General features: G+C 45.6%; 1 protein-coding gene across 4 annotated transcripts in view; it reads right to left on the bottom strand.

Annotated features, from left to right (window-relative positions):
• Window positions 1–22602, bottom strand: part of LOC126263720 (venom dipeptidyl peptidase 4-like) — a 358865-nt gene that overhangs the window by 175137 nt on the left and 161126 nt on the right. For all 4 annotated transcript variants that reach the window (XM_049960872.1, XM_049960874.1, XM_049960871.1 and 1 more), the window contains one exon: window positions 12879–12988. In XM_049960872.1, the coding sequence (XP_049816829.1) occupies window positions 12879–12988 (110 nt within the window). The remainder of the gene's footprint in view (window positions 1–12878; window positions 12989–22602) is intronic.

Below are 22602 nucleotides of genomic sequence, written 5' to 3'. Positions count from 1 at the left end.
ACAAATAACAACTATCATCTTAGTGACAGATGACTTCAACGTGAATCTCTTCATTCTAACTTCTTTGCTGCAAATCTTGAAACTGTATAATCAACATTGATACCTTTAGCTACACTATTTTCGACTGACTAAGGTAGCCAACTAGAGGCTCGTAGTGGACCTAAGATGTTTCTTAAACAGTTAGAGTTTTGAAAAACACCTCTCACACACACAGATCTAAGAAAAATCTTAACGCCAAAATGAGATTGGGAGCAGATTCAGAAAATTCGTATTCAACTACGAAATGTAAGAATCTTAATGGTGAGCAATTTAAGAGATTCTCTTTTTGGAACTTCGACTGCTTGCCATTACATCATTTGATCAAAAGTATGCGGACACCCACAAAAACATACGTTTTTCATATTAGGTGCATTGTGCTGCCACCTGCTGCCAGGTACCTCAGTAGTCATCAGACATCGTGAGAGAGCAGAATGGGGCATTCCGCGGAACTCACGGAGTTCGAACGTGGTCAGGTGATTGGGTGTCACTTGTGTCTTACATATGTACGTGAGATTTCCACTCTTCTAAACATCCCTAGCACCACTATTTCCGATGTGATTGTGAAGTGGAAACGAGAAGGAACACGTACCACAAAAGCGTATAGGCCGACCTCGACTGACAGAGACCGTCGACAGTTGAAGAGGGTCGTAATGTGTAATAGGCAGACATCTATCCAGACCATCACACAGGAATTCCAAACTGCATCAGGATCCACTGCAAGTACTATGACAGTTAGGCGGGAGGTGAGAAGGATTTCATGGTCGAGTGGCTGCTCAAAAGCCACACATCAGACCGGTAAACGCCAAAAGACGCCTCGCTTGGTGAAAGGAACGTAAACGTTGGACTACTGAACAGCGTAAAAACGTTGTGTGGAATGACGAATCACGGTACACAGTGTGGCGATCCGATGGCAGGGTGTGGGTAAGGTGAATGCCCGGTGAATGTCATCTGCCAGTGTGTCTAGTGGCAACAGTAAAATTCGGAGGCGGTGGTGTTATGGTGTGGTCGTGTCTTTCATGGAGGGGGCTTGCACCCCTTGTTGTTTTGCGTCGCACTATCACAGCACAGGCGTAAATTGATGCTTTAAGCATCTTCTTGCTTCCCACCGTTGAAGAGTAATTCGGGGATAGTGATTTCATCTTTCAACACGAACGAGCACATGTTCATAATGCACGGCCTGTGGCGGAGTGGTTACACGACAATAACATCCCCGTAATGGACTGGCCTGCACAGAGTCCTGCAAGGATGCCTTCTGGAAATCTCATCTTAATTGTCAACTAAACTTTTTACAATCGTGGGAAGTTGCTTTTCTGAGGTTTTAAGTACATTTCTGGGCTGTATAACAGCAAAAACATCTGCTATACGCTCCATGGTTTTGTAGCGTGTATCGGTTTCTTGTGAAAACCTGTCGATGCGCTCTTAACATTGACCTTCTCAGTTCCTGGCACAAAATCAACGCCTCGTCTGTAGCCTTCTCTCCAGGCATTATTTTCTTCTTCTTCATATTTCTATGTTTCCATAGTTTCCATAGGAATGCCCCATCTTGTCACAAGTATCCTCTCTACATCGAAGTCCTTCATCAGGAAGATAATTTCTCTTGTCTTAACACTTCTCATCTTAGTAATGCAAATTCCGAACTTGTAAATACTTTCGAACATGGATGACTTCTTCTGTTTTCCCTACACACGAAAAAACACACAAAACCGAGAAATCAAATAATGCAGACAACAGAGTTGAGCAGTTCTTCTGGTTTCTATGCTTTCCGAAGAATCAGACAGTTCTTCAGTGGCACAGATAACCTTCTTAAACCACTGAAACACATTTTTAACACCTTTGCAGCGAGCTCTCCATCGTGTACATGAATGTCTGTGGGTAGAAGTTGAGTAAAACACGTGCATACTTTATAAGATTCCAAAAAAAGTTACACATAATGAAACTGTTATGTAATCCGCACAGACTGAATGGTTTGCACTGGGTACAAACATGCCTTAGGATTACGTTCACGTATCTTGGTCGAACTACACCCATCGTAGAAGCACTGTCGTATCCTTGTCCTCGCCACATTGTTATACCCAGACCATCCTGTTGAATAACTTCCTTTATGCTAACGACTTTCTTCCCAGTTTGCTGCAAATAACACAGAAATAACTTCTTTTATTGTTTTTTTGTTTTGTGTGTGCATGTGACGAATGATTCACTGATTTGATCTGTGAGCGAGATGTCCGGCATGCTGTCAAAGATGATACAAAACTACATAGAATTTTTTATATCATTCAAAAACACTTCTTTAAAAATTTTTCGCATAAGTGATATACATTAATTTTGTGTAATGAGGGATAAATAACTTGTATATATTTTGCCCGACTATTCCTGAGTGGACTGTTTTAGTCTGATCAGATGTGGTCCGCAGCTCGTGGTCGTGCGGTAGCGTTCTCGCTTCCCACGCCCGGGTTCCCGGGTTCGATTCCCGGCTGGGTCAGGGATTTTCTCTGCCTCGTGATGACTGGGTGTTGTGTGATGTCCTTAGGTTAGTTAGGTTTAAGTAGTTCTAAGTTCTAGGGGACTGATTACCATAGATGTTAAGTCCCATAGTGCTCAGAGCCATTTGAACGATTTGATCAGGTGTGCCATTGGTACAGCCTCATATTTAGATAACACTTTGACCAGCTGCAGAAGAATTCCATTTTTTCTGCCAAAATATGCTCTCAAAGTGCCCACGGAATGGAAGATTTAGTGTAGCTAAAGACGTAATTGCTTCTAGCGATCTTTTTAAAATATCTCTCCGTTTCTTTTCTGTTTTAAATGCTGTAAGATGATTAGATTTTCTATTGGAAATCGGACTTCTTCGTAAAGTTTCGTATTTTTCAAAACAAGCTTGATGTTTCACTGAGGTGTCATGGTTGTAAACTTTCGGACTAAGTGTCCATCAAGCTTGAAAAGAAGTAACAAACTGAGATGTATTGTTGAAACTTTCTTCTGTGCTTAAAAGCCTGTAGAAGAAATAGTACAAACTGTAGTATAGCATCCACGTGTTCAGGACTTTCTCACCGTTTAGGTGACTGATACAGAAGCAATCAGACGTCGCTATCGGTTAGCTCATTTTGTGTTATCCTTGTCGCCTTATCTGATAGCAGACAAATGGTCCATCTTTGTTTTGAAATGCTTGATGGTTCAAATGGCTCTAAGCACTATGGCACTTACATCTGAGGCCATCAGTCCCCTAGACTTGCAACTACTTAAACCTAACTAACCTAAGGAGATCACACACATCCATGCCCGAGGCAGGATTCGAACCTGCGACCGCAGCAGCTGTGCGGTTCCGAAGTGAAGCGCCTAGAACCGCTCGGTCACAGAGGCCGGGTTGAAATGCTTGACTCCCTATTTTAATTAAGCCAAATATTAGATGTTCTGGAACAGGGAAAGGCCATTAGGAGCCTAAAACAAAATATTGCTGCTACTTTCAGTGGTTTCTTCCTCATTCCCTCCCTCTTGGTGGAGCCTAGCACGTCCTGGATCTTACGACCACTATAGAAGACAGGCCGCACTCCAACGCGGCGAAGGTGTTTGCCTATTCGGTCAGTGACGTTTTTCACATACGGTAAGCGTACTGTTGGCTGCAGTTTGTCTATTTCCTGCTTATCTTTCTTGCTTGTGTTGGTCGACAAGGCTGTGTTTATTGACTTATGGTTGTAGCCATTGGCTACAAACGTTGTCCGTAACCTTTTAAGCTCAGGTGTGATGTTTCGAGCACCACTTAGGGGCTGAGCACGGATTGCCAAAGAGCCGATGACAGAGTTCTAGTGTGCTGGGTGGTGGTAGGATTGGGCGTGCAGATACCTGTCAGTATGTGTAGGCTTACGATATACTCTGTGCCCCAGTGTGACCAATAAACCAACTACCTTTTTAAAATTATGACGTAATGGCATGCGCAGTGAACACTAACAACAAAATATAAAGGACACTGCGTAGCTGGAACGCACCATTAGACCCAGAAGAAGGCCGCTGCAATCGTGGCCGAAACGTTGGCTTTTCTATAGCAGCAGTAGTTTTTACATTACGACGCGGTACCAAACCCAGAAAACTTATGTCGACTGACTCTGGCCGCGGAAGCCTACGCAATTATATTTTTATATATGTTTTAAATTATATTTTTGCAAAAGAAATATATTTTATCTAAAAATTTGTTTATTTTAGTCGATAAGAACAACTATTCATTGATAAAACCGAAATAATTATTCAAAAATGTTAATTCGTAAAATGAAAACAGCATTTACGTATCAACACTTAGTGACACTGAAATTATTACGTGCAAAATAAAGGGAAACTAAGTTAGTTTTCAAACAGTGTCTCAGCATTATACCATAAAACGCTTTATAGCGATAAAAAGCTTTAGTTCATTAAGGCTTCTGTGCATACAACGTTGAAAAACTTTTTGCACACACTTCCTGACAAGTAGCACACTATTGTAGTGTACCGACCAGTAGTGTGAGCCTGAGCGATGTATTCAACGAGTGCTGAAAACAGGTGAGTACGGGATGTCATCACTGACAAGGGGAGCCCGCCAATTGTGAAATTCAGATTCGATTCATACTGCGCATAATAAAAGCTCATGACCAGAGGTGTAATGTGGCAAAGCACCAAGACGCACTTCTCAGCCGTTATCGAGAAAATCGACAGTTAAAAGAAACCGTTGCGGTGAAATACTCTCTACGATTAATAATTTTCTACAGCGTCGTGGCGCAGCGGTAAGCGCTCGGGTTCGTAATCCGAAGGTCGCCGGATCGAATCTCGCGCCATGCAATTTTTTTTATTATTACTTTTTTGTAATTCAAACATTAATGAATTGCTTATGCACGTTGGTGAAGGCGGATCGCTATCCAATTGTACCGCCTCCATTTTTCCGTTTGTTTATCAGGGTGTACCAAAGCTCTCACGTCCGCACTGATTTTCGACGATGTTATAAGTTGCGCTAGGGACCACATCTACCTTCTTTCGAAGTTAGCAGGCAACTACGCTGTTATGCGGCGGCTCGTTTCGGCCCATTCAACATCTGTCCTTCAAGTGTAACGAGCGAGTAACGGAGTTTATATTTCACACCTGCCACAGCAAATTTGTGTTCGTGGGGTCTCTATTCTAATTCGAACGTTTGACTTACACTATACGTATTCGTTTCGGAATATCGTTTCTACGTCTTCCGTTAACTGTACGTGGTTAACATTATGAAGACAATTAATAACATTTGTCAAATACAACTTTGTTTGCGGAAAACATAATGACGTTCGAAGTCGCCAGTTTTTCCACGACAAACGACTTAAACAAACGGAAAAATGGAAGCGGTACAATTGGAGAGCGATCCGCCTTCACCAAGACACCAAGATGCATAAGCAATTCATTAATAGTTTATATATATATATATATATATATATATATATATATATATATATATATATATATATATATATATATATATATATATTACAAAAAACTAGTAATTAAAAAAAGTTACATGGCGCGAGATTCGATCCGGCGACCTTCGGATTACGAACCTGAGCGCTTACCGCTGCGCCATGACTCTGTTCAAATGGCTCTGAGCACTATGGGACTTAACATCTATGGTCATCAGTCCCCTAGAACTTAGAACTACTTAAACCTAACTAACCTAAGGACATCACACAACACCCAGCCATCACGAGGCAGAGAAAATCCCTGACCCCGCCGGGAATCGAACCCGGGAACCCGGGCGTGGGAAGCGAGAACGCTACCGCACGACCACGAGATGCGGGCGCCATGACGCTGTAGAAAATTATTAATCGTAGAGAGTATTTCACCGCAACGGCTACTTTTAACTGTCATTTTCCCGACAACGGCTGAGAAGTGCATCTTGGTGCTTTGCCACATTACACATTTGGCCATGAGCTTTTATTATGCGCAGTATGAATCGAATCTGAATTTCACAATTGGCGGCCTCCCCTTGTGAAACACCTGAGCAAGGCTGAAGCAATGTAGCTGAAACAGCGAACTCAGCTGTACCGTATTGACCAGCGCAGCAAGCGGCAAGGCAAATTTCCACACCGACATTGGCAGCGGTGTTTTAGGATGTGTGACCAATGGTGGCGCATATGCACAACAAGTGTGGCGCAGCCGACTGCATCTGCTGGACATTTTTGTAATGAAACAGTTCTTAGTCTTGCAGGCCTACCAGGACTATGAGGCTGTGCTGGATGATGTCGTCACAGGGACCTGCCAGTAGCAATCGCCAGTTTGAGGCCCCGACTGACCAGTAGGTATACGCACTAGGTCCCTCCCCGTGGAACTTACAAGGGGACCCAACCTACTCGTCATCGCCGATTTTATAGTGTATACAGGACTTGGACAGAAACCAAAGTGACGGAAGTGATTTTATGTCATCTACACTCCTGGAAATTGAAATAAGAACACCGTGAATTCATTGTCCCAGGAAGGGGAAACTTTATTGACACATTCCTGGGGTCAGATACATCACATGATCACACTGACAGAACCACAGGCACATAGACACAGGCAACAGAGCATGCACAATGTCGGCACTAGTACAGTGTATATCCACCTTTCGCAGCAATGCAGGCTGCTATTCTCCCATGGAGACGATCGTAGAGATGCTGGATGTAGTCCTGTGGAACGGCTTGCCATGCCATTTCCACCTGGCGCCTCAGTTGGACCAGGGTTCGTGCTGGACGTGCAGACCGCGTGAGACGACGCTTCATCCAGTCCCAAACATGCTCAATGGGGGACAGATCCGGAGATCTTGCTGGCCAGGGTAGTTGACTTACACCTTCTAGAGCACGTTGGGTGGCACGGGATACATGCGGATGTGCATTGTCCTGTTGGAACAGCAAGTTCCCTTGCCGGTCTAGGAATGGTAGAACGATGGGTTCGATGACGGTTTGGATGTACCGTGCACTATTCAGTGTCCCCTCGACGATCACCAGTGGTGTACGGCCAGTGTAGGAGATCGCTCCCCACACCATGATGCCGGGTGTTGGCCCTGTGTGCCTCGGTCGTATGCAGTCCTGATTGTGGCGCTCACCTGCTCGGCGCCAAACACGCATACGACCATCATTGGCACCAAGGCAGAAGCGACTCTCATCGCTGAAGACGACACGTCTCCATTCGTCCCTCCATTCACGCCTGTCGCGACACCACTGGAGGCGGGCTGCACGATGTTGGGGCGTGAGCGGAAGACGGCCTAACGGTGTGCGGGACCGTAGCCCAGCTTCATGGAGACGGTTGCGAATGGTCCTCGCCGATACCCCAGGAGCAACAGTGTCCCTAATTTGCTGGGAAGTGGCGGTGCGGTCCCCTACGGCACTGCGTAGGATCCTACGGTCTTGGCGTGCATCCGTGCGTCGCTGCTGTCCGGTCCCAGGTCGACGGGCACGTCCACCTTCCGCCGACCACTGGCGACAACATCGATGTACTGTGGAGACCTCACGCCCCACGTGTTGAGCAATTCGGCGGTACGTCCACCCGGCCTCCCGCATGCCCACTATACGCCCTCGCTCAGTCCGTGCACTGCACATACGGTTCACGTCCACGCTGTCGCGGCATGCTACCAGTGTTAAAGACTGCGATGGAGCTCCGTATGCCACGGCAAACTGGCTGACACTGACGGCGGCGGTGCACAAATGCTGCGCAACTAGCGCCATTCGACGGCCAACACCGCGGTTCCTGGTGTGTCCGCTGTGCCGTGCGTGTGATCATTGCTTGTACAGCCCTCTCGCAGTGTCCGGAGCAAGTATGGTGGGTCTGACACACCGGTGTCAATGTGTTCTTTTTTCCATTTCCAGGAATGTAGTTGTCTCTGTAGAGCTGTACCATGGGAAGCAAGGAGAAGATTCTGTTTGGTGGCCACTATCCTCTTTCTATAACACAAGCTGCACGCATAGATTAACTGGGTTCTTTATTCATAAGATCGGAAAGTTTACATAGATCAAGATATATGTGGTGTCACCGCCAGACACCACACTTGCTAGGTGGTAGCTTAAATCGGCCGCGGTCCATTAGTACATGTCGGACCCGCGTGTCGCCACTGTCAGTGATCGCAGACCGAGCGCCACCACACGGCAGGTCTCGAGAGACGTACGAGCCCTCGCCCCGGTTGTACGGACGACATTGCTAGCGACTACACGTACGAAGCCTTTCTCTCATTTGCCGAGAGAGAGTTAGAATAGCCTTCAGCTAAGTCCATGGCTACGACCTAGCAAGGCGCCATTTGTACCATTGCATGTATCTCAAGATAGTCTCACTTGTATCATCAAGAATGCTGTATACCAAAGGACGATATAAAAGGTAAGTGTTCTAGTAGCTACGTTCTTTTCTTTATCACATTCATTACGAATCCTGTTCCAGACTTCGCGCCAGTCGGCGTGTGTGTACGTGTGCCCTTTCGGCTACCCGTCACTGTGGACTGGCTGCCTTGTCAGTCCACTACAATATACGTTGTGGTATAAGCTCTTCTGCATAGCTGTATAGTCCATGTTAGCCTCACTGCGAGTGGAGTACAAAGATGTTCACAATTACGATTGTTATGTGCTGCCTGTCTCTGAGTTAGCGGCGGAGCATTTTTTTTTTTTTTTTTAATTTGTGCTGACGTCTTATGGGACCAAGCTGCTGAGGTCATCGGCACTGCTTAATCTAACTTATGCTAAGGACAACACACACACCCATGCCTGAGGGAGAACTCGAACCCCGGACAGGGGTAGCCGCCCAGACTGTGACAAGGTGCCTTGGACTGTGCGGCTACCTCGTGAGGCGATACAGTGGAGCTAACTGCTACTGCGATCCCCTCTGGGGTGCGACTGATGACACGAACTAAACTGGTGCGACAGACTCGAACTAACTGTCCCTCTGGTCCGCGGCCGAGAGGGCGTTGGTAGCGCGTTTCCTGCGAGTCTGTTTTTGGCCTGTGTTGATCTTCTCGCAACTTCTATGCCGCATGATGTGCTGGCACCAGCTTACGCTAGCACAAGTGGGAACTCCAGTTGGCCAAAGGTTTCGAAAATAACTGCATTTTGTCGTGAGCCGGGTGAGGCATGAGTCATCTACATTAACCTACTTCCGAGGTAACGGTTGGAGCAGTGGAAAGAGTACAGAATGGTAATTCAGAGGTTGTGGGTTTGAGGCCCTTTGCAGCAGTTTTTTTACTCTCAATTTTTACGTTACTTACGCTGTAAATAAACCGAAATAATCTTGCATATATTTAATATTATTAATTAATAATTTATTAATATTTTTATAAAAGACAAACAAGAAACGCAAAGGAAAATTTCTGATTATAAATAAATTTCGAGGAAGGGAGGGTAAAGCATACATAGGAATTTCATAAATGAAATTTGGTACTTCAATTACACTATAAAACAAAAAAAGATGCACCACAAGGAAACTGTCTGAATGGGATAGAAGTCAGCAGATGTGATGTACATGGCAAGCAAATAATTACACTTTCAAAAAAGTGGATATTTTTTCAAATGAAAGTGCTTCACAACTTGAGCCAGTCAATAACTCGTTGGTCCACCTCTGAGCCTTATGCAGACAGTTATTTGGCTTGGAGTTGATTGATAAAGGTGCTGGATGGTCTTGTGAGGGATATCATGGCACAGTCTTTCCAACTGGCGCGTTAGATCGTCAAAATCCTTAGCTGGTTGGAGAGTCCTGCCCACAATGCTCCAAACGTTCTCAATTGAGGAGACATCCGGCGGCCTTGCTGGCCAAGGTAGGATACGGCAAGCACAAAGGCAAGCAGTAGAAACTCTTGCTGAAATATAAGCCCTGGGCGGCTTGCCATGAAGGGCAATAAAACGGGGGGTAAAATATCGTCTACTTATGGGTGCCACGGTTGATAACCAAAGGCGTCGCCCCATGAAAAGAAATGACTTCCCAGACCATCACTCCTGATTGTTGGGCTGAATGGCAGGCGACAGTCAGGTTGGTATCCTACGGCTGTCTGGAACGTCTCCAGACACGTCGGCTGCCTGAAACATTATTGACTGGAGAAGAAGGTCTTCAGTGATTATTTGAGTCCTGCTTCGAAATGAGCCTCGATGACCTGCGAAGACGTGTCTGGAGACGCTCCAGACAGCGATGGATATCAACCTGACTGTCATCCACCCCACAGCCCGACAACCAGGAGTGAGCGTCTGGGATGCCGCTTCTTTCCATAACAGGATTGTTCATTTGTCATCCGTGGCACCCGTACAGCACAACGGTACGCCGACGATATTCTATGGTCCGTTTAGTTGCCACTCCTGACAATCCATCCTGGGCTTTGTGCTTACATTTCAGCAAGATAATGTCTGCCCATACACTTCGAGAGTTGCTACTGCTTGACTTAGCGCGTGTCAAACCATACCTTGCCCAGCAAGGTGAGAATATTTGGATCATTATGGGCAGGACCCTCCAACCAGCTCAGGACTTTGACGATTCAACTCGCCAATTGGTCACAGTTTGGCAGAATCAGTGTCAAGCCGTACAACATCTGGCATAAGGACCAGAGGTGAACCAGCGCGTTATTGACTTGATCAATTTGTGAAACTCCTTCTCTTGAATAAATGATCCAATTTTTCTGCAATTGTACTCATTTATTTGCTCCCACATTAAATCAACTTTACTGATTTCCGTCCAATTCGGATACTTCCGCCGACCAGGGTGGAGCGGTCCTAGGCGCTACAGTCTGGAACCGCGCGACCGCTACGTTAGCAGGTTCGAATCCTGCCTCGGGCATGGATGTGCGTGATGTCCTTAGGTTACTTATGTTTCAGTAGTTCTAAGTTCTAGGGGACTGATGACCTCAGAAGTTAAGTCCCATAGTGCTCAGAGCCATTTGAACCTCTTTTTTTTTTTTTTTTTTTTTTTTTTCGTGGTGCGTCGTTGTTTTCGTTTTCTTTTTTTGTCTTAGAATTTATTTTACAGTTTATGATTTACAAGTACTGGGGTGATATTTATCGTAAAAACAGGGTAAGCAGTAATTTTCTCGGCATCTTGTACACATTATAAACACCACAATATTAATATGGATAGTTGTTTTAAAGATTCCGTACAAAACAAATTTGGTTTACATTTATAAAGGGTTCTCTCTCATCGCACAGTTTGACAGTAAACCACACGTAACGCATCATTTTGCCGTTATTGGTGAAGATAACTTGTGATGTTCAACGAAATATATTTTGTTGCAATCTTCTCAGGATGCGATTTCTTTTTCTCATTCAGCGAGACAAATTTTGAATCTTTTTGATCAAATTATTTAGCTGACGATAAAAGTAGATCACAAGTTTTGACTAGCGGTGTGTTTCTGGGGGCTACTTTAATCCTTCTTCATCTTGAAAAATCGCGTCATGGAATTGTGGACTTGTTCATTCTTCACACGAGTCAGTTAACAGAAGAAATTTGTTCTCTTCCACATAGGGTTTTATCATATCAGCTAAAATGTATTGAGCATTATTTCGTTTTATTTGCAATGTGAATAACTCAGAAGTAGCAAATAAAATGCTCCCCCCTATAGACTCGATTTCACGACCTTCGAGTTACCGTTCTGTACTCTTTTCACTGCGCCACCCGCAGCCTGGTAACTGAGGTAACGTAAATGGGTTATGGTCACACGACCCACTCCAAAAATGCTGTTATTTCTAAACCGTTGGCCATCTGAAGCTCCCACACCTACGACTTTTATTTCTGGCCAAGTTCCTCAGAAGTTCAACACTTCGCGGGCAAGTTCTCTACCATCTGAGCCATCTGTGCACAACTATGCCGTCCTCACAGCTTCACTTCTGCCACTACCTCATCTCCTACTTTGCAACTTTCACAGACACACAATTTTGTGTGTCTGCGTAACCTGCGCGACTAGCACTCCTAGAAGAAATGTTCTCTATCTTCGGCTTTTCCTCTCTGTAATGTTGTCAATCTTCGCAATGCGATTAATGCTAATTTACCAAGAATTGTGTAACCCTCAGCAATTATTGGAATTAGTTGACAGGAAACAAGGGCTACCACATAAGTCTTTCTCGCGGGTGTCCGGGAAATTTTAGCGCTACGTAACTTGCACAAAACGTGGCAACGCACAAAAGTATCCGTTAGAAGCAAGATACTTTTATTAATAATGACGCACACATTGGGTGCCTCACTGTATAACTGGTATGGTTGTTACTTCTTTTCAAGATTGTGTGTGGAACACAATGGTCTGTAACAAAAAACACGGTTCCGACGCAAAGCCTAATTCACACGAGAGGTCCGTAGAGTTAAACGCTCTGCATAAAAATGCAAAACTCTCTGCAGTATTTTGTCTCCTAACTTGATACGACACAACACAGTGCTTTGGAAGTTGATCCATACAACTGGCCCTGTCAACTTTTTTAACTTTAACCATTGAATATTATTCAGTAGGTCCATTTTGACATGCTCCTTAATATAGTGTCTACCAGACACTTGGGACACTTCTCAACGGAAAGGACTGCAGTGCATAAAATGTCTCGACCAAACTCCTTCCTTCCAAAAATTAATTCACAGCATTACAGCTAATTCGCAGCGTCTAATGGTCACATTATGTGTACTCAAATGATTCTGAGCACTATGGGCTTAACATCGGAGGTCATCAGTTACTTAGGACTACTTAAACCTAACCAACCTAAGGACATCACACACATCCAAGACGGAGGCAGGATTCGCACCTGCGACCGTAGCAGTCACGCGGTTCTGGACTGAAGCGCCTAGAATCTCTCAGCCACAATGGCTGGCCAATATGTGTAGTGTCGTGGCATATTAGTATATGAGCTGACAGTATACTTAACGAACACAACAGTCTGACTTACTCGCTGACGACGTCGACTGGAGCCAGCAGCTGTTGAATTCTCAGGCAGGGGCAATCTTCAGACGCCAGACGCGCCACCTTCAGCGCTATGGTGGGCATTGGCGTGCCGGCCTGGAACATCAATCCTGCTGTGTTGTGCAATAGACATAAATTGCTACGTAGAACTCATTTATGAGCATTACTACAAAGGCAGAAAGATGTTACTTATGCTTTAAACCAGTCAAATGTAGAGCATGTCTGTTAAAACACAGATGAATTTCACGTGCAGAAATTATTCATGCTCAACTGGTCAGGTAGCGCTTAATGTTGGCAACTTCTTTGCGAGCGGCGGTCTTAATGCTTTTAACACATCTACATCTAATAATATGCAGACCAAAGTGAAGTGCATGGCAGAGGATACGTCCTATTTTCAACAGAATTTTTTCCCATTCCATCTATGTATGGAACATGGGATGGGTGAATGCTTAAAAAATTCTGTTCATGAAAATCACTTTGGGTTGGCTGCCGGATCGTAACATCAATTCGATTCGGCATTTCGGCGATCCAACTGGTCGCCATCTTGAGGAAAATACTGCTTCTGCTGATGAGTCCCACTGATAACTGACGCCAAGCTTTTTTTCCCTTTATTGTTATTTCACTCCCCATTATGGGGCGGGTTGGCAGTGGCACAATACGCCGCTCTTCAGCCAAGAGAGATACAAAAAACATAAGCACATGAGAAAAGAATACATAAACGAGAATGGTAAAAATAGGTGAATAAACAATAAAAAAACAGATGAGTAGAAAAGGTTGATTAAAAAACGTAGATGAGAGCCACACACACACATGCGGAGACCAAAGCGAAAACTAAGAACCACCACAGCGGGAACACAAATGAGTGACTCTGGCAACACTGTTGGTGGCGACGTAACGTAGCACTGCACACGGCACTGGAGAAACAACGCCAGGCTGCCAATCGACGTCCTATATAATAGGCCTCCGTACCGTACACGGCGCATGCGCCGCCCATCACAGTTGCTGCCTTCCAAGACTGAGAGGTGGCGCCGCCCTTACTAGAACACTGGCGGCAACGATATATCGCACTCAGGGACGATATTCGAAAACTCGGACTGGCCGCACCGAAGAACGTTCGATGCAGAATAGTACAGGATTCCACGACCTGCTAAGAGGAAACCCATTGTCTCTGTTAATTAAATTATCTGCCAATCTAATTTCATTTGCTTATTTATAGACACTCTTCCAAAAACCGGCAGTGTTGGCAACTATCACAGTTTCTTCAAATTTTATACCTTGTCCCTCATTTAAGCAGTGTTCTGCTACTGCCGGCTGTTGTAACCTCGTATGATGGCGATGTTCCACACACATGTCATGATCTGTGCGAATCGAACGGCCGATGTTAGCCTTCCCATATTGACACGGAATTTTGTACACACCGGGTCTCCTGGGCCCCAAATCATCTTTCACAGAGCCGAGTAGTGCCCTAATCTTAGAAAGTGGACGGAACACACTCTTAATGTTAAAATTCCTTAAAATTCTTCCTACCTTAAACAATACGCCCCCAGCATAAGGGATAAAGGCTACCGATATATGTTCCAGTCATGGTCCAAACTCCATAGCCCGACGAATCTGCTTCTCAGAGTATCCATTTTCCGTACAACAGCCTTCAAATGCGGAAGTTCTTGTGTTAAACTGCACGAGTCGGAAACGGCATATGCTCTGCGTACCAAAGTCCTAAGGGCGCCACTGCGTTGGTATGGTGGATGACAACTCTTAGAATGCAGATACCGATCCGTGTGCGTCCGCTTTCGGTGAACACTAAATCCCAAAGTACCATCAGATTTTTTATAAACCGTAACATCTAAAAATGGAAGCATCCCATTACTTTCAACCTCCATGGTAAATTTAATGCGGGGATGAAGACAATTGAAGTGGTCCAAAAATCTATCAAGAGCGTCACGTCCACGTGGCCACACGAAAAAGGAATCATCCATATGTCTCCATTTTATTCCACGACTGAAATCATTGACGCTGAGTCCTTCAGATCTATTAGTGAATTTTGATGTGGTATCTCTGTTTACACGAGTCCCTCTGGAAGAGTTCCTTGGTTTTAGTGAAAAACTGAATGAAGAGTTGGTGAAGCTCTGTCGTCATGTGCTGACATCCAAGCATTTTTTATTTAACGGCAACGTTTTTGAACAGAATCACGGAGTGACTATGGGTAGTCCTTTATCACCCATAGAGGCAATTTATTTATGGAGGACTTCGAGGATATGGCACTCAGGACTTCGGCTTTGCAACCAACGTGCTTCTGGAGACATGTGGATGATTCCCTTTTCGTCTGAAACATGGACGTGATGCTCTCAATAGATTTTTGGACTTCAACTGTCTTCATCACCGCATTAAATTCACCATGGAGGTTGAAAGTAATGGGATGCTTCCATTTTTAGATGTCATGGTTTATAAAAAACCTGATGGTACTTTGGGACATAGTGTTCACCGAAAGCCGACGCACACGGATCGGTATCTGCATTCTAAGAGTTGTCATCCATCACACCAATGCAGTGGCCTCCTTAGGACTTTGGTACGCAGAGCATATGCCGTTTCCGATGCGGGCAGCTTCACACAAGATCTTGCGCATTTGAAGGCTGTTTTAAGGAAAATGGATACACTGAGAAGCAGATCCGTCGGGCTATGGAGTTTGGACCATCACTGGAGGTGCCTGAAGAGGAGCGTAGATCGGTGGCCTTTATCCCTTATGCTGGGGGCATATTGTTTAAGATAGGAAAAATTTTAAGGAATTTTAACATTAAAAGTGTGTTCCGTCCACCATCTAAGATCAGGTTACTACTCGGCTCTGTGAAAGACGATTTGCGGCTTAGGAAATCCGGTGCATACAAAATTACGTGCCAATGTGGGAAGGCATACATCGGCCGTTCGATTCGCTTAGTTCATGACAGGTATGTGGAACATCGACGTCATACGAGGCTACAACAGCCGGAAAAATCGGCAGTAGACGGTTCAAATGGCTCTGAGCACTATGGGACTTAACGTCTGAGATCATCAGTCCCCTAGATTTTAGAACAACTTAAACCCAACTAACCTAAGGGCATCACACACATCCATGCCCGAAGAAGGATTCGAACCTGCGACCGTAGCGGTCGCGCGGTTACAGACTGAAGTGCCTGGAACCGCGCGGCCACAGCGGCCGGCATCTGCAGTAGCAGAACACTGCTTAAATGAGGGACACGGTATGAAATTTGAAGAAATTGTGATAGTTGCCAACACTTCTGGTTTTTGGAACAGTGTACAAAGAAGCAGTTGAAATTAGGTTGGCGGATAATTTAATGAACAGAGACAATGGGTTTCCTCTTAGCAGGCCGTGGAATCCTGTACTATCTCGCATCAAAACAGAACGTTCTTCGGTGCGGCCCGTCCGAGTGTTCGAATATCGTCCCTGAGTGCGATATATCGTTTCCGCCACCTCCCAGTCTTGCACGGGAGCAACTATGATGGGCGGCGCATGCGCCGTGTACGGTACGGAGGCCTACATAGGACGTCGATTGCCAGCTTGGCGTCAGTTATCAGCGGGACTCATCAGCAGAAGCAGCACTCTCCTGAAGATGGCGACCAGTTGGTTCGCCGAAATATCGGATCGAGTTGATTTTACGTTCCGGCAACAAGAGGCTTTCAAGATTTATTACGCCAGGAAAGCCTACGATGTCAGACTCCGTTTATGCTGTAGATAGTTCAAACTTCGTTTCACGATCCCTACGCGAGCGAAACTTGGTGAGATGGGTTGGGCTGTATGTTCCTAAATTCACTTCTTAATGCACCTTCTTGAAACTTGGTGAATATGATTTAACGACATAGTTGTACACAGGGTGCTCAGAAACAGCCTGAAAAGCTTGTAAGAGTGTTGCAGAGTAGGCTGTGTTGAGAAATAACTGTTAAGAAACAAATTCCATACGTGGCGCCGTTTCAGAGTTAACTAGCACTGAAGTTAGCCAATCTACATCTACATGGTTACTCTGCAACACACACTTAAGTGCCTAGCAGAGCGTTCATCGAACCATTTTCATACTACTTCTCTACCATTCCACTCTCTAATGGCGCGTGGGAAAAAGGAACACCTAAATCTTTCCGTTCGACCTCTGATTTCTCTTATTTTATTATGATGATCATTTCTCCCTGCGTAGGCGGGTCTCAACAAAATATTTTCGCATTCGTAAGAGAAAGTTGGTGATTGAAATTTTGTAAATAGATCTCGTCAAGAAGAAACCCGCTTTTGTTTCAGTGACTGCCACCCCAACTCGCCAGAGACGACGTCGCCAAACGTGTTCTTCGTTTAGTTTCCTAAAACCGAACAAGAGAGCGGTACGCAGATTGGACATGTGGTGGTAGTAGGGATGGACAGCAGCCAAAGGCTGGACAGTCTCGCGCGCAGGCATCTACGCTATAACAACTGACGTAGTTGTATCTGGCGGGCCGCTTGAATTTGCGCCCGCAACGGCCTAATTGGCTAACTTCAACGCTAGTTAACTCGGAAGTGGCTCAGCGTATCCATTTTTTCCTTAACAATTATATCTCTGCACAATCTACCCTGCTACACCCTTACAAACGTTTCAGACTGTTTTTGACCTCACCAATATGCATCTCAGATATACCACCAACGCCTGGGAAATTTATTTATGCGGGTGACATTGCCATCGGTAACCAAACTTCGAGCTTTGCCCAAACTTATGACTGTACTGACAGAAGACCTTCGAATAATACCTGAATATTTAAAAAAATGGGCGCTCCAGTGGAATCCAAACAAAACTGAAGTCACGTCGTTTCATCTAAACAACAGGTATGAGCAAAAAACTGTTATTATCCATTATGATAAGTTCACAATGAACCTTGATAGCCGGCCGCGGTGGCCGAGCGGTTCTAGGCGCTTCAGTCCGGTACCGCGCTGCTGCTACAGTCGCAGGTTCGAATGCTGCCTCGGGCATCTGTGTGTGTGATGTCCTTAGGTTAGTTAGATTTAAGTAGTTCTAAGTTCTAAGGGACTGATGACAGATGTTAAGTCCCATATAGCTCAGAGCCATTTGAACCATTTTCAAGGGTAATAAACAACCTACGTAGGTTGGTGTCATTCTCGATAGAACACTCACCTTCAAACAACACCTGGAAAAATATGTAGCAGAACTGAGAACTAGAACTAACCCGATTCAGAAGCCTAAACTTTAACAATTAGCACAAAATCCCTCGTACACTCAACAGCAGAATACTGTGCTTCTGTCTGGATCAATAGCTGCCATGCCAACCTTGCTGGCACACAGCTAAACCAGGCGATGCGAACCATAACTGGAACTATTAGACCAACTCCACTCCAATGACTACTATCAATGAGTAATACAGCACCTCCACTAACTAAAACGACTGGCATTTCTCAAATAACAGTTAAAAAAAAAGTAATGCCAACCCAACCCTTTCCATTCTTGTCGATACAGATTTCCTTAAACGGCAGCAACTGACACTGAAGTCAAGACATCTACTGGTACCTGTAGCAGTCGCCAACCACCTTAGCGACTTCAACATCAGTGATCATCGGACATCACTTTGGCATGGTGAGAATGTCACGTACTCCTTCCCCGTGGCAGGTCCAGCTTTGAAGGTACCAGTAAACTTCCCATAAGTGCAAGTTTAACAGGATTCGCAGAAATCATGGTATCTACAACGAAAGACTGTCTCAGTGGGGAGCTCCAGAGTGCCCCTGATGCGACAGATGTCGAATCCAGTCGTCCCTCATGACTTTTCTTGGCACTTACCTGTCATGGCGCTTAGTACAGCACTCTTGAACTTTGCATACATAAAAATACCAGTCTTAGAGATGAATGTTACATGGAGACTGATCAGGTATTATGTAATCTGTTCCTGTTTGCACTTTATAAGCAGAAACACATATCTTCCTATTGAGACTCATAGTCATTGATGCAACAATGATCTTATTACCGCTGATTCCTTGCTCCACAATTGGAACGAAAAGTTCCCGTCCGTTTGTAACGAGAAGATCTAAGATGTTAGCCACACGAGTGAGTTCCCTGATTAATAGCTCAAGGTGATTTTCGGATAAGGCACTTAGATTGATTTCACACGACCCCTGTCTCTATTTCCTTACCTAATCGTGTGACTCTCCCACGATGTAGCTGCTAAGTTGAGATCTGCACCTAATACTTTAGCACTATCAGAAAATTTATACGCTCTCTTCTCCAAGTGTTCCCTGAAATGTTCCACGTCTGCCAGGTGATTATACACTCCTGGAAATGGAAAAAAGAACACATTGACACCGGTGTATCAGACCCACCATACTTGCTCCGGACACTGCGAGAGGGCTGTACAAGCAATGATCACACGCACGGCACAGCGGACACACCAGGAACCGCGGTGTTGGCCGTCGAATGGCGCTAGCTGCGCAGCATTTGTGCACCGCCGCCGTCAGTGTCAGCCAGTTTGCCGTGGCATACGGAGCTCCATCGCAGTCTTTAACACTGGTAGCATGCCGCGACAGCGTGGACGTCAACCGTATGTGCAGTTGACGGACTTTGAGCGAGGGCGTATAGTGGGCATGCGGGAGGCCGGGTGGACGTACCGCCGAATTGCTCAACACGTGGGGCGTGAGGTCTCCACAGTACATCGATGTTGTCGCCAGTGGTCGGCGGAAGGTGCACGTGCCCGTCGACCTGGGACCGGACCGCAGCGACGCACGGATGCACGCCAAGACCGTAGGATCCTACGCAGTGCCGTAGGGGACCGCACCGCCACTTCCCAGCAAATTAGGGACACTGTTGCTCCTGGGGTATCGGCGAGGACCATTCGCAACCGTCTCCATGAAGCTGGGCTACGGTCCCGCACACCGTTAGGCCGTCTTCCGCTCACGCCCCCAACGCTGGTCCAACTGAGGCGCCAGGTGGAAATGGCATGGCAAGCCGTTCCACAGGACTACATCCAGCATCTCTACGATCGTCTCCATGGGAGAATAGCAGCCTGCATTGCTGCGAAAGGTGGATATACACTGTACTAGTGCCGACATTGTGCATGCTCTGTTGCCTGTGTCTATGTGCCTGTGGTTCTGTCAGTGTGATCATGTGATGTATCTGACCCCAGGAATGTGTCAATAAAGTTTCCCCTTCCTGGGACAATGAATTCACGGTGTTCTTATTTCAATTTCCAGGAGTGTAGTTAAACTTTCTCTATTTAACATGTTATAACACGGAAGCAAATTACCGTACGATTATCAGCCTTACTAGCATTAATGTCCAGAGTATGGGGTGCGTGATTTCCATGCGTCACGGCACCACCGTCCAGTTCCAACTATGGCCACCAGGTGCCGTGATCAGTCATCGTGATTCGTAGTCTCACACACCTGACCAGTAGCAGTGCACTTGTTGACATGCCAACATGAGCTTGGACAAAAGGAGCAGGGCATTATTGGCGAAGCTCTGTTATCAAGACAACACTCATTCTGCAGCTGCACTTCCAGGACACACAACGACGTGTTGACATTGCACTCCACTTTCTCGCAAGGACTGATGTTGACGAGGGCTGGTCCTGAACCATCCAATGGACAGACGAAGCTCATTTTTCTGTGAGGCACTACCGTATGGTGTGCCTTCACGGTTACATTCATCATTGGCCCATGGTTTTTTGAACAGGTTGGCTTTGAAGGACCAAAGACGTGCTGTGTGACTGGCCAGCGTTACTGCTGTAAGCTTCGCCAGCGTGTCATACGCGCTCTACAGAAGAGAGACGCATTGAACTCAACAGCTTTCGTGCAAGATGGGGCACCACCGCATATCGCTCGTGAATTCATCTGCTTCTCCGAAACACATTTTGAATCGGTCGAAGTACCAGCCTATCGTTTCCAAATGCTTAGTCGGCTGCATCAGCAGATCTCACTCCCTGCGATTTCTGGTTGTGGGGCTACCTGAAGGACAGGGTTTAGCAGGGGAACATTCACACATGTGTTGATCTGAAGCGCAGAGTAACAATAAAGATAGCCAGAATACCTGCGCACATGCATCGTTCTGCTGTGCAGAATGCAATCCTGCGCTTTCAGACTCTTCTCGACACTCATGGGCGCCATCTCGAGCCCTGTTTTAGAAGTAATGGTATCGGTATGTAATCTACATCTACATTTATACTCCGCAAGCCACCCAACGGTCTGTGGCGGAGGGCACTTTACGTCCCACTGTCATTAGCTCCCTTTCCTGTTCCAGTCGCGTATGGTTCGCGGGAAGAACGACTGTCTGAAAGCCTCCGTGCGCGCTCTAATCTCTCTAATTTTACATTCGTGATCTCCTCGGGAGGTATAAGTAGGGGTAAGCAATATTTTCGATACCCATCCAGAAACGCACCCTCTCGAAACCTGGCGAGCAAGCTACACCGCGATGCAGAGCGCCTCTCTTGCAGAGTCTGCCACTTGAGTTTGCTAAACATCTCCGTAACGCTATCACGGTTACCAAATAACACTGTGACGAAACGCGCCGCTCTTCTTTGGATCTTCTCTATCTCCTCCCTCAACCCGATCTGGTACGGATCCCACACTGAGGAGCAATACTCAAGCATAGGTCGAACGAGCGTTCCGTAAGCCACCTCCTTTCTTGATGGACTACATTTTCTAAGGACTCTCCCAATAAATCTCAACCTGGCACCCTCCTTACCAACAATTAATATTATATGATCATTCCACTTCAAATCGTTCCGTACGCATACTCCCAGATATTTTACAGAAGTAACTGCTACCAGTGTTTGTTCCGTTATCGTATAATCATACAATAAAGTATCATTCTCTCTATGTATTCGCAATACATTACATTTATCTATGTTAAGGGTCAGTTGCCACTCCCTGCACCAAGTGCCTATCCGCTGCAGATCTTCCTGCATTTGTCTGTAATCGTATGATGTACCTAGTAGCACATTAAAAGTGTTTCAGTTGAATAGATTCTCCATTATTTCTCTTGCCCATGTCCTTGACATTAACGCTACCAAGTTTGGTTTCCGTACGGTGATTAGGTTCCTTGTTATAACGTGTTCAATAGGAAAAGTTTAATTATAACCAACCGGTATGTCTGGTCAAACGCCGGGTCTGGTTCCTCTAATGGCCGACGTAGCCGTCCTCATTTTCGTGTTGTGCGGCGGGCTTGTGTTTAATGGTACAGTTAGTTGTAGGAGGTGAGGAAAAGTATCCAAAGCTGTAGGCATGGATAGTGCTGGCCGCTCTGTAACACGGGAGTGCGGCCCCGATAACTCAACCACTGGTTTGTGGTCCCTATGGGTGTAAAATTAGTCTCCAGTGAGAAAACATGGACTTTGTTATAAAGACAATCGCTGAAGCTTCGTTTACTGTTTGCGAGTGGTTACTCTGAGCAGGTGTGGGCGTCTTCGGAGTTGTTCTGTACTGTCGTCATTCTCAACTTGAGAGCAGCAGGCTAATTGGGACGTCAGAATTATGTGTTAAAAACTCTTTATCATCGCATTCAACTCGAATTTAGTAATTTTGTGCCGAAAACAGCGAATTTTGTCTCAAAATCGATTCATAGAACCGATTCTCTTAGAATTTTTGGTAGTATTCGCTGTTACGTATAAGTAAATAGAACTGCGACAATTTACTCAAATGTTCAAATGTATGTAAAATCTTATGGGACTTAACTGCTGCCGGCCGAAGTGGCCGTGCGGTTAAA

Source organism: Schistocerca nitens, chromosome 6, assembly GCF_023898315.1.
Source record: "Schistocerca nitens isolate TAMUIC-IGC-003100 chromosome 6, iqSchNite1.1, whole genome shotgun sequence".
In the NCBI taxonomy this organism is placed as follows: Eukaryota; Metazoa; Arthropoda; class Insecta; order Orthoptera; family Acrididae; genus Schistocerca; species Schistocerca nitens.
The sequence above is the reverse complement of the archived record's forward strand: the minus strand, read 5'-3'. Positions and strand labels throughout refer to the sequence as shown.